General features: G+C 34.5%; 1 protein-coding gene across 1 annotated transcript in view; it reads right to left on the bottom strand.

Moving 5' to 3' along the window:
- Positions 1 to 18,475, bottom strand: part of LOC137771278 (ankyrin repeat domain-containing protein 17-like) — an 80,730-nt gene that overhangs the window by 14,365 nt on the left and 47,890 nt on the right. The window contains 7 exon segments of the mRNA XM_068554485.1: positions 603 to 752; positions 2,639 to 2,794; positions 3,239 to 3,686; positions 4,831 to 5,002; positions 15,452 to 15,540; positions 15,543 to 15,567; positions 16,864 to 16,959. Of these exon segments, the coding sequence (XP_068410586.1) occupies positions 603 to 752; positions 2,639 to 2,794; positions 3,239 to 3,686; positions 4,831 to 5,002; positions 15,452 to 15,540; positions 15,543 to 15,567; positions 16,864 to 16,959 (1,136 nt within the window).

The following is an 18,475-nucleotide window of genomic DNA, read 5'->3' as shown; positions in this document are numbered from 1 at the left end:
GGTTAATTGCCTCCTTCCTCTTGAGGCAGGCTAAAAAACTATCTGCCCCTCTACCACCGGGAAGGGCACCTGTCTCTCACAACCAAATTTATGATTTCTTAGAATATCATCTTTACTCTAAGGGTATTCGACATAGACATGTTCAAATATTCAATTGAAAACAAATATCCACTTCAGATTTAAATCTATTACTGAGCTCATATTCTAAGGATACAATCTCAGAATAAGAAATCTCAAATGCTAATTTAAGAGAAAGATGGAAAACTACAGATTAGAATGTGTTAGAAACCCATTCCTTCTTAAAAAGAAGTTTTTAAGAATGTCATATTAAAATTTTTTATAAGGAAAAGATTATTCAAACCTTTGCCATACACACACAAAAGAAAAATTCCTTTAAAGCCCTTTGAAATACTTCACAAGAGCACATAAATAAGAAAAAAAAACTGTAAAGCTTATCTTAAACACGAATCAAATTCCCATTTAAAAAAGTATGCTATTAAATACAAAGTTCCATTGAAAACTCAAATGCTTATATATATTGATAATTAAGCTCTAGTGCAACAAAATACAAAAGAAAAAAACCGTAAGAGACCAAATTTTGCCTTATAGTTATTATCCGGTCTCCTGTCTTGTCTTTCTGCTGATCAATATCTATGTGTGCACCAGTGAACTCCCGAATAGCGTTAATATGACAGCCTCCTCTTCCAATCACTCTGGATACCACAGTTGATGGAACAGGTACTTTCTTTGACCTGTTTAACAGTTGCAAAAATAAATTAAGATAAATCACAAGTATCAGTGGTTGTACTTAAAATAAGAATTATTACTAAAATATGTGTCTGTAAATGCAGAATATTGTCGAATAAGCCTCTTCTACCTACTCTCACTCTAAGTGATAAAAGGCAACTAAGAGCCACAGAAAAAAGAGAAAGACAGAGAGAGAGTGAGCTTTACCACAGCTTCTCATCTCATTACCAAAAACTGTTTGCTGTTTTGACTTTCGTCCTTCATTAATATCTGTGAAGCACATACATGTAGATACACACTGTGTTAATGCAAATACTAATGGCAAATAAGACAGACAGGGGTTCTTGCCCACAAATACTGACTATGTAGAAACCAAGTAAGAAAACTACAACACGATGTTGTAAGTGCTCTAATAGGGTATCATAAAGACACATTGCTTGGGGCATCTAATCTACCCCAAGGAGTCAAGAAAGGCTTCTTGTGGGTACCTTTGGGTATTTGACTCACATGATTGTTTTTATTCCCTAATACATAACTGAAAGGATGATACTAAAATTTCATTGCTGCCCTGCATTCTTCTAGAGGCATTAAAATGATTATCCACAAATATGGAAACTTGCTAAGGGATGTTTAGTTGTGTGAGGAAAGAGAAAAGCCTGCTGGAATTCCAAAAAAAGCAAAACCCACCTAACACTTACAAAATTACATTACAATTTTAAACACTCAGATTCAGGAAAGGTAGATATAAATTTCTGACAAGTCTAAATTAAAGAATACTTCTAAAAGAAAAACAGTGTAACTCTCAATAAAAAGAAGGAGCCAGTTGTGCTTCAATGAATAAGTAAATTATTTATTTAGAATAGATTAAATATGAAATTATACATTATTTTTTTAAATGGTAAGGTATGATCCCTGCCCTTTTGTATACATAACTAAGTTACTTGATAATTCCTTTTTCCCTAAAGGACATAATAATCAGTCAGTGATCATTATTTTAAGTTAGTTAAGAATTTGCTTGCATACTACAATATAAAATACATGCAGGAAAACTGAATTCTCTTACTTTTGTACAGAGAGTATTCTGATGTTGTGATTTCAGTTAGTTCAAAAGAATGTGTGTGAGACAGAGAAAGAGATAAAGATAGAGACGGGGGTTGAGGGGAAGTGTTGGCCCAAAATGAGATAAAAAATGTACAGTACGTCTTGAGATTAACAGTAATAAGCTTGGTTCACTACAGATTTTGTTTTAAAACAATCAAAAGTTTAATTATTTGATGGAATTTCTGGAGAGTTCCTTAAAATAGGTTATCAAAGATTTATAATGGATCACATCCTTTCTAGGTCTGTGGTATCTTACCACCTTTTAGTTTCTGGGATGTTGCTTTACTTTTTAACACATATTATTTAAAAGCTCCAAGCAAAATACAGCAAACTATTTTAGTCCTAAAACCCTTGAAATAAAGGTATCCTATGATTTGAAGACAAGAGTAGTTTAAAACCAATACTTAATTCATTCTCCAAATATTTACAAGTTTGTAGTAGACACTACATATTGGGCTCTGAGGTTACAAAGCTGAACAAGACAATCTATCATCTTAAATAAATTAGTTCACTACCAAATACCAATACCCATGGGGGTCAAGCAGACACCACAATGATCTAACTTTTTATGTAAAATTTCCCAATTTTAAAAGTGTTAACATATACTTTTTTTTTTCCCTCTAAAATGTAGTATAGGTTGTCTCTGTTGGCCAGATGCAGCCTTGGGCCACCAGTTTGTTTGCAACCTTTGGAAGAGTTAGGGGAATTTAACTGTAAGGTAAACTATGCTTCATTGTGAAATAGAGCACATATAAAAATGAGAAAAACAATCAAAGAAATAATCAGTCACCTTCTTACAACTTCTTTCCATCCTTCTTCCCTCTTTTGTCCACGCTTAGGACTTGCTACTGTTAATTTCCCATTTGGAGAGGAAAGGGGAGATGGACCAGATTTTGTGCAAGTGGAGAGAGAATTACTGGTCACTTCACTGATAGTCTCTGACAATCTTTAACAGGGAGGAAAAACACATTAAATATAGAAGAGATGTAGAATTTTTTAATGATAAAGGCAAACTATTATATGATTTGATTCTTTATTTCAAGAATACTATGATGAATAAATGAGAAATTTATTTTTCACTTTTCAATACTTAGCATGATATGAAGGGCCAATTTTAAGAAGATATTATCTAGAGGTCAAATTTAGCAGAACTGAAATACAATAATAATCCCTGAGAAACCATAATCAATACTCTTCATGGGTTCAGTTTAACAACCAAAACGAAGAAATTACACAGTAATTCTTTAATTCAAATGAAATCATGCCTTCTTTAGAACAAAGACAAACCCTTATTTTGTCAGTTGTTCATCTGCCTGCTTTACTAAAAAATTCAGCAACAAAGTATTTCATAATGATACTATAAATCATGAAAATGAAAATTGGAACTGACTTTATTGAAGCCTTGCCAGAAACAGATTTTCTCTCTTCCTTTGGAAATGTAACCAGAACTGATGGCTGCTTCTTGCTGGTCACAGTGGTGGTGACCATAGCAGGTGAATGATTGTGACTCTTTCGGCTGCTGTTGCTGTTACTACTTTCATCACTGCAACTGGAAATTCTCATGTTATCACTGTCTCCACTCTCGCTGGTACTGCTGCTCTTGGACTCTCCGTTCACCTTCTCTGGCTGACTGTATGAGATTGGTAGTGGATCATCAAATATAATTTGAACATTTTCTGGAGTAATTTTATTTTTCCTGTTTTTCCTCTTTGAACTGGTTGTAGTTATGCTATTGTTTCTTTTACCATGGGAACCTGCCAAAGTGGTCCAGGTTGCAGATATACCTATGGTAGTAGTGGTTGTGGCCCTTGGAGGCTCTGTCAAGACTTCAGGCTCATCTGTAGAAGTAGCAATACTGAATTAGCAAGTTCTAGTGTTCTTGGCATATATTTAGCTTTAAGCACTCGACAAATTAAATGCTGAATTTACTTTACTACTACCATTAGATATAAAGTTATCAGTCATTCCAGCATTCACTGGTAATGAGATGGATATGACTGATCTATTCTCTCTGTCCCTAAGTTCTAAACAACGCATAGTAGGCAGTTATAAAAAATATTTCAGGGACACTTTGGGAAATATGAATATGTACTATATATTACATATTATTACATAATTATTAAATGTCTTAAGTGTAATAATGTTATTGTGGTTATGTAAAATAATGTTCTTTTACTGGGAAACACTGCTCAAGTATTTAGGGGTAATTTCGTATGATGTGTACAACATATATAAGACTATTCAAAAAAAGAGAGAGGAAAAAAGATAAACAAATGTGCCAAAATGTTATATGAATCTAGGTGACTTACAGGTGTTCATTATACTAATCCTTAAACTTTTCTGTAGTTTGAAATTTTTCAAAATAAAAGGCTGGAGGAGGGGGAAATTAACACACACACACACAGCATAAATATTTGGTGGTTTAATGACAATGGTTCTTTCTAACAATATCCTCATCTCAAATAATTTTTTAGTTAGAACCTAGTTAAAAATAATCCCCTCATTTAAGAAAAATCTGAATATGGTCTTGACTGTAGATGAAATTATGGAATTACTGTTAATTTTTTAAGGTATTATAAATGGTATTGCAATTATGTAAGCAAATGTCATTCCTTGGATGTGTGCTGATGTTTTATAGATGCAATGTCAGATGTCTGCAATTTACTTTCAGGCGGCTTAGGAAAAAACTATGTATGTATATTTAGAGAAAAAGATAAAGCAAATATAGTAAAATGTTTATTTTTAAATTAGGTGAAGGGTATTTCAGGTGTTTGTTTCATTATTCTTTCAACTTGTGTGTAGGTTTGAAATTCTTTATAATAAAAAGCTGGGAAGAAGTCAATAAATGAAAATAGCATATAAATACTTTAGGCCTTAGTAACGTAGAGATCTTCTTTCACCTTAAGTTACTGATATTTAAGGAAATATAATTTTGAGTAGAATGTATTACATGAAACAAATTAGATGGTTTAGAGAAAATACCTTCAACTTTATGCTTTTCTTTTTCTTGAGCAGCTTGGAGTTCAAAGTTTTCTTTATTTTTGGCTTCGATCTCTTCTAGTTTTCTTCTTTGTTCTTCTTTCTTCTTTCTTCTCTTCTCCTTTCTCTTTTTTCTTTTTGCAGCCAAAGCCAGCCTCCAGCTTTCTTCCCTTAACTGTTAAAGAATCAATAAAACAGAATTATAACACTGGAATTTACCTTGGAAAAAAGTTGTCATATAATGTCATTTTATCATTAAGGGTACTGGGATATCATACAATTCAAAGTCATCTTAGTTCAATTCATTGTTTGATCAAGATCATACTCAAATCACTGTAAAGAGAAAATAATATTTTTAAATGTCAAGATCAAATTAATGATAAAAGACAACCTAATCTCAAAATGAATGAATGATAAAGATATACATAACTTCATAATCACTACGGAAATATAAATTAAAATATCAAGCTACCATGTTTTGTTCATTAATTTGGGAAAATTCAAAAAGATATCAGGTAGCAAAAGTTTGGGAAAATTAATTCTTCCCTACACTGCTGTCAGTACAAACATTAACATTTTTAGAAAGGTAATTTGAAAGCCTCCTATGAAAATTACAAAGTGCTTATCCTAAGAATATATTCTATAAAATGACTACCTCTAGTGGAAAAATATAGGCTCAGTACTTTCCATTGCAAAGCTGATTACAATAGTAGTAAATGGAAACTAGGTAAATCCATGGGGTGGGGTCGGGGGTGGGGATAAATTAACAACAGTATACATTCACAGAATACTAGGCAGCCATTAAAAGTTATAAATGTATAGCTGGGAAAATGCTCACAATTTACATTTGCTAGGGAAAAAAAGGCAAATTGCAAATCAATGATCTCATTTATGGGGGGGCAGTGCTTTATGTGAATCTATCCGTGGGAATTTAAAAAAAAGGCTAAGAGGATACAAATCAAAGGCTTACTGGTGATTCCGTCTAGAGCATGGGCTTGGACAAGCAGTAGCAGAAAGATGGTGACTTTCAATGTTACTTTATATGACTGGACATTGTTTCTATTTGTTAAACTGGATACATATGACTTTCACAGTCAAAAAAACTAGGAATAAGTTTTAAAGTCCAATAACATCTCTTAATAAGCTATTTTAACTATTAAATTTTCCTCTTTGGCTCATAAAATGGTAAAATCATCTACAAACTCTTTTGTTTGTGTGTTCTCTAAATGACATTTTCAAAGTACATATTCCTTGATATAATCTAGCTTTCTATATATTTTATGTATATTTTAAATATGTGTCAAAACAATGATACTCAGTTTATGGAAAATGTCACAATATCCTAACTACTGAAACCAGCCCCTAAAGACAAACTTATAAGGCAAATCAGACTTAGTTTTCTTGAGAAAAAGTCTGACTTTTAATTAAGTCTCTACCTTTTGCTAGACACTCCTCCTCCCTTTTGAAATAATCCCTGTTGGGTGCCTAAAAGGTTTTGCCCACCTTGAAAGTTTTCACACCCTGGGGCAATGCACCATAATTACATTCTCTTGGGTAAGAGATATGACCTTTGCTTCTGAAAAGGTAAATAATTAAGGAGAATCTATAGAACACCAGATACTTTCTCAAGCAGATGGATTTTAGAAAAGAACACAAATGGAAACTGGAGATATAAAAATTGTCTGCATAGTACCTACCCCCTAGAAATTTTTGCTGGTCTTCCAGAAGTACCCAAGTTTCCTCTGAAGACCAGTAAAGGAGGAGATTTTGACCTTTCCAAAGGACTGAGAAGAAAACAGTAATTGGTGACCTTCACACCCTAGTTCACTACAAGGGAGGAGTACTACCTGATTGGTGAGTTTGAAAGAAGGAACTGAGCGTGTATGACTCAGCTCATTCAGCCTTGCTTTAATGTAGCTAAGATGCCTGTCCTCAGGAGCTGTACTTTCTACATCTTTGCCTGAGCTCCAGTGAGGGAGGCCTGGGGTTGATGTGTTTTGCTGACTTTCACGAAATAAATAGGTAAGTGTAAAGGGAAGAGAAGGAGTAGAAAGGGGGGTGAAGGGTGTGCCAGAGAAACATTTTCAAAGCAACTGTGGCTGTAGATAGATACTAACCTCTCCAATTTAGAATCAGGAATAATAAAGCGGATATTTTATCTATATCACATCTGTATGGACACAAAAGCCTTGAGAAAGGTACAGGAAATAGCTTTAGGGGGATAAAAATAACAAGTGAGGTTTAAGACTTTTGGCTCAGCCAGATGAGTTATTAATTTTGCTCGATTTTAAAAATGTGTCCAGTGGTAAGAAGTAATTGTGATTGGTATTCAAGGGGGGAAGAACTTTTAAAAATAGAAAAACTAGAAAGCAGGCTTTCCTCTAAAACCATCTTGCCTTAGGGGTGGGTAGGGGTGATGAGCTGGGATGGGTCTTAGTGTATAGGTGTGGCTGGGTCCTTAGGTATGAATGTGCCTCAGAGCTTACAGAGTTCAGTCAGTGGAGGCTGGCCCGCTGGCAACAGTCTGAATTATCAAATTTTAGAGTTTAGCCCTAAGGGATAAGTAGTTACTCTTATTTCTAAATTTTGAAGTTATAAGGCTGGTATTTTGATAATTTCATAGATCTTACTAACCCTTTAGACTCACTAAAAAGTGAGACACAAATTCAGAGGTCCTAGGGAAACAATTTCTTTCTAGGGGAGAGATCTCAGACTATGGCTGCAAAAGGACCTACAAGGTATGAAGCTCTCTAAAACTAAGCAGAATTTGACAAGATAGATACAGACTTAAGAGGCATTATTAGTTTGCAGGTGGTAGCTGAAACTAATAAATTAAAGGAAATCACCAAAGGTAAAAGGCTATAACAATGTGTGTATGTGTGTGGGGGTGTGTGTGTGTGTGTGTACACATAAAGAGGGGGAAGGTAGTGGGGAGGGAATATCCGTTATTAAAAGGAAGACCAAATGAGACTTTTAGAAAGGCATATATCAGACAGAAGAAGACAATCAGGAGAAAGCAGCTTCAATGGGAGAAGAGTTTCATAAAGGAAGGCAAATTGACATTGGTAAGTATCACAAAGTATCAGCAAGGACACAAGTATGAGATGTCTAATCTTATTCTGGATTTGGCAATAAGATGCCATTGGTGACCTCTGCCATAGTTAGTTCACTGAATTAGTGGAGAAGTAAGCAAATGGTCCTGGACGGAGAATTAAAAAGAAAAGTAGAGTCAACAAGACATAGATTATTCCCTTAAAATATTTAGATAAGGAAACAAAATACTAAATTTGAGGTAAGGTTTCATTAGGATAGTTAACTTCATGAAGTTGTAGAAAGAGGGTAGGAGTTAATGAAACAGCAGGCACTAAAGTATGGGAGAGGTGGTCATAACTGATACAAGATCCGAAAGAGAAAAGATGAAAACAGAGTATTTAAACCATGAGAGTCGAGTAAGTCTGGAGGTGCAGGTAAACAGGGTTAGAAATTCAGCCTACATTCTATATTTTCTCACAAGGTACATGCCTAGACCTCATTTCACTTACCGGGGAACTACCACATGTTTGTGAGCATATGTGGGGGAGGGTAGAGGTTTTGAAGAAAAGAGTCAAATTGCAGAATAAGTAACCTCATTGTGGAAAAGGAAAGAAAGAGCACTAGTCCAACTGACTTTTTTTTTCTGGCTGCAGGATCTTAGTTCCCCAACCCAGGCCCCAGCAGTAGTGAAAACACTGAGTCCTAACCACTGGACTGCCAGGGAATTCCCTAACTGGTGATTTCTAATTAGAGATTCAGGAAACAAATTGATGTTTGAGAGTTAAGCTTTTTAAGATGAGAATTTAAGGATTTAGGGAGAGGCAGTCCAGACTAAAGAAATACCATGTGCAAATCTGTTTTTCCTTTTTCTGGTCGCACCTCGCGGCATGTGGGATCTTAGATCCCTGACCAGAGATAGAACCCATGCCCCCTGCATTGGAAGCGCAGAGTCTTAACCACTGGACTGCCAGGGAAGTCCCCCATGTGCATATTTGGATACAGTTACGTGAATGAGATATGTGAGTAGAAAACCATAGTGAGTGAGGAGCCTAGAGAAGACAGGAAGAGCTGAATGTCTGAGATTTCCCATGCAGACAATGAAGACAGACTGAAGGATTTCGAGTAGGGAGTAAAGGCAATCTTATCTGTGTATCAGAAACTATGGGAACTGGAAAAGTTACATCGGAACAAAGAAGGATTAAACTGAAGGCAAAAGATGACAGAGGCAAAGGTATTTCTTTATAGACAGACTGTTAAGAAGCCTAAGGCAATACTTCAGGCGAGAAGTGATAATTTAGGAGAGGATGGAACAGAAGACATAAAGAGACTGCCAAAGCTCAATTAAAGGTGATGATGATGATACTGATACCATTAATATTTAGGGGGTTAATATGTGCCAGATACTGGCTTAAGTTACTTTACTACACTAACTTATTTGATGGATATAGAGAATGCGGAGCAAAGATAATTGAGAATCTGAAAATGACATCAAGATTTCAGTTATTTCTGAATAATCAGTAGTGGTATCAATAACAGAAAAAGAGATCAAGGAGTACAGGGGAAGGGAAGGGCAGGATCCAGCGAAAATTTTTTGATAACTATGTACTAAGCATGGTTCTAGTCTCTTAGGACTCAGCAGCAGACAAAATATCCCTGCCCTCATGAAGCTTACATTTAGTTGCTGGGGGAGGCACACAGATAGCAAACATAATACATTATATAGTTTTTTAAAAAGGTGTTAAGTACAATGTAAAACAGGAATACTGGAGCACAGGAAGAGAAGTGTGTATATGGGCACATGTAGGGGAACGTGAAGGTGAAGTTTAAGTAAATATTTAAAAGATTTGAAGTAGAGCAGGCAAAGAGAACAGTCAGTATATAAGCTATATGTTCAAGTAGGCCTGGAATGTTTAAGTAGGACAGTCTGGTTGAGAATAATAGAAAATGACTTTCAGAAAGCATATCAGGAGACTTCATCACCTAAGGTCCCACGGGGCATTTTAAAGACTTTTTATCTTTTACTGTGAGGGAAATGGCACTGTAGGGTTTTGGGCAAAAGAGTGATTTGATTTAAGTGATATAGAGGATCACTCTAAGTGTTAAATAGAGAACAGACTGCAGAGCAATGATGGAATCAGGGAGACCAGTTAAATGACTACTGTGGAAATACAGGTAAAAGATGATATTAATGACTTGAATCAGGGTGAGAAGTGATAAACAGTGACTAGGATCCTAGATATAGTTCTAAGGCAAAGGTAACTAGATTTTCCAACACAATGGAGGACAGAGAGAAATCAAGCGTGATATCAATATCTTTAGCCTGAGCAATTACAAGACAGAGCTGTGGGTTTGGAGTGGGCAAAGATCAGGAGTTCACATTTGAACAGAAGTATGAGACGTCTAATTAGGTATCCAAAAGGACATGTTGAGTAGATAGCTAGATATAAGAGACTGGAATGTAGGGAAGAGGTCTGGGCTAAAGATATAAATCTGGGATCAGCTAGATTATATTTAAAGGTAAGAAGCAGGATGAGATGACCAGTGGATAAAGAAGATCATGTAATAAGCTAAATGACTTGCCAACTAAGAGGGGAGAAGAGGAGGAACTAGAGATACAGAAGGAATATTCAGGAAGATAAGAGAAAAGCCAAGAGTGTGTAGTGTAATGGAGGCCAAGTAAATAGAGTATGTCAGGTGTTATTAGGCTTAGTACGATAAGGATAGAGACGTAATCACTGGATTTAGCTAGTGAGAGTCCCCATAGACCGTAAAGGCATAGTTTTGGTGGAGCTGTAGGAGTGAGAACCTGGTAGGAGTAGATTCAAGACAAAAAAGAATTGGAATACCCAAAATAGACAAGTTTTGCTGCAAATGGGACCAGAAATGGGCTTGTAGCTGAAAATGGGGGTGCGGGGAGGTACGTGTTGGAAAAATCGTAAGTTTTTTTTAAGATTGGATAAAGAAGTTTATATGATGATGAGGATGATCCAGGAGAGGGGGGAAAATGATATAGAAGAAAAGAAAACTGCCACAACAATGTTTTTGAGTAAGGGATGGCAGACAGAAAATATGATGTAGTTCACAAATGGAGGGATTGGTTACAATTAGTAATTGGTAGGAAATATATGGGTACAGGGCTTGGTGGGTTGGGAAGATGAGGTAGGGGAAGTCTCTGGCAGTTTTCTTCTGGTGCTTCAGTTTTCTCATGGAAGTAGCATGCAAGGTCATCAACTGAGGTTGAAGAAGAGGATGTACCAGAAGTCACAGGATAAAGGAGAAAGAAAGAATGGTCTAGAAGAATGGGAGAATAAATTAAACTAGGGAAATATATAGTATGACTACTGGGCAGCATTAAAGGGTTCACTGTCACACATTTAAAGTCAAATTAGTCATCAAGGTTGAATGCTTTTTTTTCCTTAGACACCTTTAGTTACTAGGCTTCAGTTAAGAATAAGGAGAAAGAAAAGAGTAAGGCCAGTGAAGGGTGGTACGATAAATGGATCCTACAATTTATTGGTAGACAGAATGTTTTTAGGATTGCTGGAGGTAGAATTCTAGAGGGAGTAAAGTTGAAAAGACAAGAGGTAATAATCAGAGAATGAAATGTATGTAACTGAGGTTGTGAGGTGGGCATATTAATGGCTTCAGTGGTGCCAAAAAACCCAACTGAAAACATCTATGAGGAATATTTCAAAAATATACCATACGTAGCTCCCTAAAAGATTATGAAAGTTTACAAAGAGAAAAAACAATAAGTGATAAAGTAGAGGGGTAAAACATTAAAAATGCAGACCAATAATACCCACTATGGATTCTAACAGCCCCAAATATAACCTAGTTGTTAATGTCCTAAGAGAAGAAGCAATCAACTGCCAGAGTATTCCACAGTTAGACCAGATGAACTGCTCTAGAGCAGGGGCTCTTCCACATAGTGTTTGCTGCATAAGGAGATAAGGGAATCTGATGAATATAATGAGCAGTATTCTCAGCAGCAATGTTTACAAACCTATTACTCAACATTTTCAAATTAGAAAGGTTGATCAAAGGAGCATTTTCACACAAGCAGTAAGTTACCCATGCAGAGCATCCAAGTCAAACCAGACAAGACCACTCCAATGATACTTCTAAATCAGAAATGGTGGAGCCAGAATGTACTGAGCCTCAAAAGGCAAAACAGTGTATTTTTCCAGATGTAAATCATACATAAAAAGTAGTGAACCAAACCCTATCTCAATCTGATCATTTTTTAAATAGAAATAGAAAGGGGCTGGAGTTCAGGAAAGAAGAGTCTCGTCCACAGTCTAGAATTCTATGTACCATCCCCATTCAAAACTGTTTATAAAGTATCAGTGCATGCAGAAGAATTTGCATCTAATTAATTTATGATTAGGAATTAATACTGGAAAATATGCAATGACATTGAAAGAAGTTCCTTTTGAATTGCTTTAAACCTGAGGCTCTGCAAGCATGAACATCTAGGTTAAGAAAGACTGGCAAGAATTCAAGGAAACAACACTTATGTATTGCTGATGGTAGTAGGAAAATATTCTGAAAGTATCAAATTTAAAATATACTGACCCAAGTGAAGAAACTTACTCCATAAAAATAAAAGCACCAAAATATAAAGAAATATGTATAACGATGTTTATTGCAACATTATTTGTAGTGACAAAACTGGAAACAAACCTACTATGGAGTATATTATGCAGTTATAAATCACTATCAGTTGACAATATTCTTCACTTATTGAGAGAGGGAAAAGCAAGTATTAGAGTAATATGTTCGCATGATTCTAATTTTTAAAAAGTACAGTTTTCATATACATGGATATTTATTTGTTCAACAAATGTTTACTAGCATGCCAGGCACCATTTTGTAGTTCACACAGTCTAGTGGTAGAGAGAGACAAACAAGATAACTAAGTAAAATACAGTATTTAGAATGTTAGAACATGAAAATAAAAGAAGGGAAGAAGAATAGGAAGAATGTAAAACGGAGACTAAAATATGAGGCAAGTGAAGTGACATTCAAGGCAGAAGGCATAGCAAGAGCAAAAAGGATGGTCATTATGGATAGAGCAAAGTGACCAAGAGAAAGTAGTAAAATAAGATCAGACAGGTGTAAGAAGTGGTGTGAGTGGGCAGAACATGTAAGGTCTTAAAAGGCTTTAAAGGTTAGAAGTGAGGACTTTTAGTTAATTACCATACCAGGTTTTGAACTTCAGTTACCTTACAATGATGGCGTATGCTTTTCTTTTAGTTATCTTTGCATAGTTCACAGTTTAAACTGAACACATTATTGTAATAAAGAAAAAAGAAAAAAAATCATTGAAGTTGATTGAGAATAGACATGCACAATTGGACATTCCTAAAAGCTGCTTCTTGACTTTGTGATCCACAGGTATGCAGTAAATCTCTAAATGTATTTCATGTAACGTATAAACAACAAAGGTACGAAACAATTAAAGATTTTATTTAAAAACAGATATCTATGTCTCAGCTATAGAAAGGATGCCTTCTAAGATTTATAAAAATGCAAAAAGAAACAATATTATGAAATAACTATTACTTAGCGATTCTAACATCTAAATATGAGAGAGTAATGCAAAAACAGGATATTATAATATTATAAGGAGAAAGCACTAAAAGGTAGGTTGACTTCAATTAAGGGAGGAGAGGAAAGCAGGGAATTTAGAATAAAAAAAGTGGATTTAAATCTTAGCCTAGCTTCGGCAAGTTACTTAACTTCCCATAGATTCAGTTTCTCCATCTGTAATATGAGGGTAATAATATTTCTTACAGAGAAGACTCAAATAATATATAATCTGTCATACAACTTGGCCCTATTTCATTGCCTGGTATTTAGTAAACATTAAATAAATATTTGATGAAACTGAATATTAAAAATAGGTAAAGTAACAGTTACAATAATTATAACAATATCTGTTCTCAATGTGTTCATATTCAATTAAAACTTCAAAGTGGCCAAAAAAGCTAATTTTTATTTGATCAGAATCTAAACTAGAAAGTTGTTAAAATGAAGAACCTCTGATTTTAAATATATTTTTCAGAAAATAATAGTGTATTTTCACATTGACTTTAGAACAAAATGTTTAAAATAATTCATATTTTCTTTATGTGAGATGAAATATATAGCTTAACAAAGTCAGTAAGTCTAATTTAAAAAAATGGACCTGACTCAAATGAAAAATGTTATATATACAATTGACCTGTGAACAACACTGTGCAGGCCCACTTTATGCGGATTCTTTAAAATAAATAAGTACTACAGTACTACATAATCTGTGGTTGGTTGAAATCCATAGACTTGAAACTGCAGATACGAAGGGCCCAAGTGTAAAGTTACACGTTGATTTTCAACTGCATGGGGGTGGGGGGCCCCAGCCCCCACTATCACTGCATATCCTTTATAAATCTAAAAAGTATATGTTAAACTTCATAGCATTTTTAACCTTTTTAAAAAAGATGAAATATGGCGGAATATATATTCCATAATATTCAATACCAACTAATTCTTTTCCTACTATTACATTCTAGAGTACAGTTATTGATAGGAACAGAGAGTAAAGAAGCAGCTATGGGACTGCCCAAACTGTACATTGTTTGGAGTGTTTTATTCCCCATGGCAATAAATGGGACTGATACTGTAGTGTGCCTGAAAGAGAAAAATACAAGAGAAATCATCCATTTAAAAAGGTACACATTAAGGGGCAGGAAAGGAATAAAGACGCAGACGTAGAGAATGGACTTGAGGACACGGGGAGGGGGAAAGGTAAGCTGGGACGAAGTGAGAGAGTGGCATGGACTTATGTATACTAACAAATGTAAAATAGATAGCTAGTGGGAAACAGCTGCATAGCACAGGGAGATCAGCTCCGTTGCTTTGTGACCACCTAGAGGGGTGGGATAGGGAGGGTGGGAGGGAGACACAAGAGGGAGGAGATATGGGGATATATGTATATGTATAGCTGATTCACTTTGTTATAAAGCAGAAACTAACACACTATTGTAAAGCAATTATACTCTAATAAAGATGTTAAAAAAATAATAGATATACAATAAATTTCATGCATTTAAATTGTACAATTTTATAAAAATAAAATAAAATAAAATAAAAAGGTACGCATTAAACATTCCATCAACTGGTCGTATTTCACTAGCTGGTCATGGCTTGGTAGTGTATGCCTTCGTAGTGTATTTGGTACTTCTGATAAATCCGTTGGCAACAAATTACAAGGTCTACGATCAATGAAGTACAGACTTGGATGGGGATTAAGAGAACAGTTGAGATAATTGAGCATTAGAGGCTAGGTTCCCTGACTTGCAGATCAATGCAATTCCTACATTAACATTTTGTTAATTTGATTATAAAGAAAACTATTTTAACGATATAATGATGTTTAAAATACTCATAATTCTCTCCACTACTTGAGCCAAACTTGGAGAGAAAACCATGTACATAATTTAAAGCAAAACCAAAATGAAACAAAAAACCGCAGATTACAAATTAGGAGGAAGAGAAGCTGAAAAGAAAAAAGTAGGTATTTTTCATATGTAAAGGTTACCATTACCTTTTCCAAGTCTAACTCCTCTAATAAAATGCTGGCATTTTTGTTTGCTTCAGCAGCCTGTCTATCTTTGGCTTGTACTATCGACTCATACAAAGGTGACACTTCTTCAGCATCTCCTAAAATGAAAAATTAAGATGTTTCCAGACTCAAAAAATTAACATTTAGAGATTCCTGAAAACATGAAAATATTAATTAAGGTATTTGAATGAACATAAGCAATAAAGATCAGTAGTAGGGCAAAACAAGAGTGCAAATAAAAACATAATTTAAATGGTATATTTTAAAAAATACATAAGCAAAGAGCTTCTATTGTTCTTCAAAATAATATCCATTTGACTGGTACTAAAATTATTTACTCCTGTAATTTGAATATGAGAAATCATACTGCAAATAGAGCTGCAATAATCTGTCAGCTGGTTAATGGGCTAAAGGAAAAGGTCAATGTCAATAAAAGAAAATGAGTTTAAAACAATTTAAAATACTTATTTGGCAAGAACTGTTCTCAAATATTTAAGCTTTGTTGCTATAACTTCTTGTGCTAGAATCGTTCATAAAAAGCACGTATTTATAGACTTATCTCAGTGATTTCATTCTTAGAACATACACTTTTTGACAGGAAAGGGATATTTCCCTATGAAGACAAAAGCTTTATTTTTAATCTCTGCCCCCCTTCCATAAGGGGTATCCAGGAATATTAATTGTCATAAATGAATCTAGAGGCAGGCAAGACAGTGGATTAGCTATGTTAAATAAAACTTATGGGAAAAAGCTGTTCACTATCATGTGATAACTGCTGAGAAAATGAAAGACATTTTTAGATTTTCAGAGGCATGTCTTAGGATTTTATTCAAATATTTTGATCTCAATTAGAATTCTAAAGGGATTTATTTTATTTTCCGTACTTTCCCTGCAAAAATCCTAGCAAATTCATTCTTAAACTGACAGTTACTCCAACTTTTATATTATGTTGAACATCTTAAGAGTTTTCTTGACCATAATTAAAAGTACTGTGTTAATTTTTGTTTAGGTCTAAAAAAAATCCACTGACTTGTTCCTCTCAGAAGAGATATCTGTCTGGATAGATTATAGCACTAATGAATAGTAACAATAACTTGCTTTAGATAGTTTAGTATTTACATTAAAATTAAATTAGCTTAAGTACTATTTAAAAAGATAAAGTAATTCTAAAACAGAAAAAGTTTTATTACTTCATGAGGTAAGTAAATCATCTGAAGAGTTTCTTAAATATTATACTTCATTCCCAAATACTAGATAAATGAAAATTGCTATGTACCACACATTATTGCTCAAACTAAGACTTGTTTTATCTTAGTGTGGAATATACATATATATAAAAAGCCAAATGGGATCCCAAGCTCATATAATGGGGATGAATTTAATCAGTATATTACCTTATCAGTGATCGTTGCTATGTATCTCATACATTCAGAATCTGATGGAAACTGACTGACTTCTTTGCCTAAGTAGCGCACCACCTTCACATGACCCTAAAAAATAGATATTAATGTCAGACTGAAAACAGACTCTATCAGGATTCAGTGAATCTAGTCTGTCTTAACTAAGATTCCATTAACATTAGTGCCACAAAATAAAGACTTAAATTGGGTATTATTCGCACTTTAAATGAAAAAGAGACAGGCTTTGGTTCTAATAAGTTAGATAAATCTACATTGTTCATTTTCATCCTACCCTCCAAAAAAATACAGAATAACGTGACCTAACATTCTAAACCATTCTGAATTTAAAAAAACAATAAAGTCAGTATGAAGAAATGCAGGATATGTGTGAAAGAAAAGAAAAACCTCATCTTTTTCTTCTAGCTAATTCGTTAGAACTGAGCATCCTGTTTCAATTTTAAGCATTAAGAGAGCAGAAATAACAATTTTGTTCTTTCTTTGAGATAAAAACTGAATGCATAGCACTATACTAGGTAGTGCAAAAGAAATAACATACACTTTCTTAAAGCTTGAGCGATGATTATATTATTCACTGTAACACAGTTCACTAAGTTCAAAATCTTTAGACCAGCCTTCAAGAGGCTCTCTACTTTCTCTAATCCACACTATTACTGACACAACACATATAAACAGATGAATAAACATCTGTTTATATTTAGTACATTTCCTCTATTGCATTTATTTCTTCCTTCTCATCCGCATCCTTTTGAACTATCCTTATCTTTTAATGAATAGCTTAAATGCCATTTGCACCTTTCCTTGATATCTCACCAACACTTCTACAGTATTTAAACTATTTATATGGGACAACTCATACAGCTACCTGACTTTGTGTGTGGATCCCTGATTATTACATTTTGTACAAAATGCAACAGTTGGAATCTGTACAATGTTTAATATGTCAACAATTACAGTTGTACATGGTAGGTACTAAGAAAATAAATAATGGAATGAATACAAAGAGTATAAAAGATAAGTGCCTTTCTTAAGGAGCTAAGTCTATTTGGAAAGATGAGATATATGCATGTTAGATGTTAAGGTAATAACAATATATATTTGTCAAAATAAATGATAAAGATAATAATGAATTGTAGAATTTCTACAACCTTTAAGAGATTAGGTATCTCAATGTGAGCTCAAATGGAATGGGAAGAGTTTCTGTAGAAGGGGAGATTTACACTGTATCCAAAGAGTGAGTAATTTTGGAAGAATGAGGAAGGACATGGGCATTCCCAAGATGAGAACAAAGGTGCTATGAGAGACAATGACAAAAGACCAAGCAAGGAAAAGACTCCACATTAGGGACTCAATGGGAGATGAGTTCTAAAAGCACTAGATTGGGCTTTGAATAACAAACTAAGATTGGATTTCAAAGGATTACAGAGACTGGGGAGACATGAAAAGGTACTTGAAGAGGATACTAACATAGTGAAATGGTTTGGATGATAAACTTGATATGCTAGCTTGCTTGGAGAAGAGGTAGGTAGCCACTGAGAATAAGTTTGATTAGCGAGGAAAAAAAAATTCAGAGAGTCAGTGGGAAGGT

The sequence above is a fragment of the Eschrichtius robustus genome, chromosome 11 (assembly GCF_028021215.1).
Source record: "Eschrichtius robustus isolate mEscRob2 chromosome 11, mEscRob2.pri, whole genome shotgun sequence".
NCBI classification, from domain to species: Eukaryota; Metazoa; Chordata; class Mammalia; order Artiodactyla; family Eschrichtiidae; genus Eschrichtius; species Eschrichtius robustus.
Note: the sequence above shows the minus strand (reverse complement) of the source record. Positions and strands in the feature narration are given on the sequence as shown.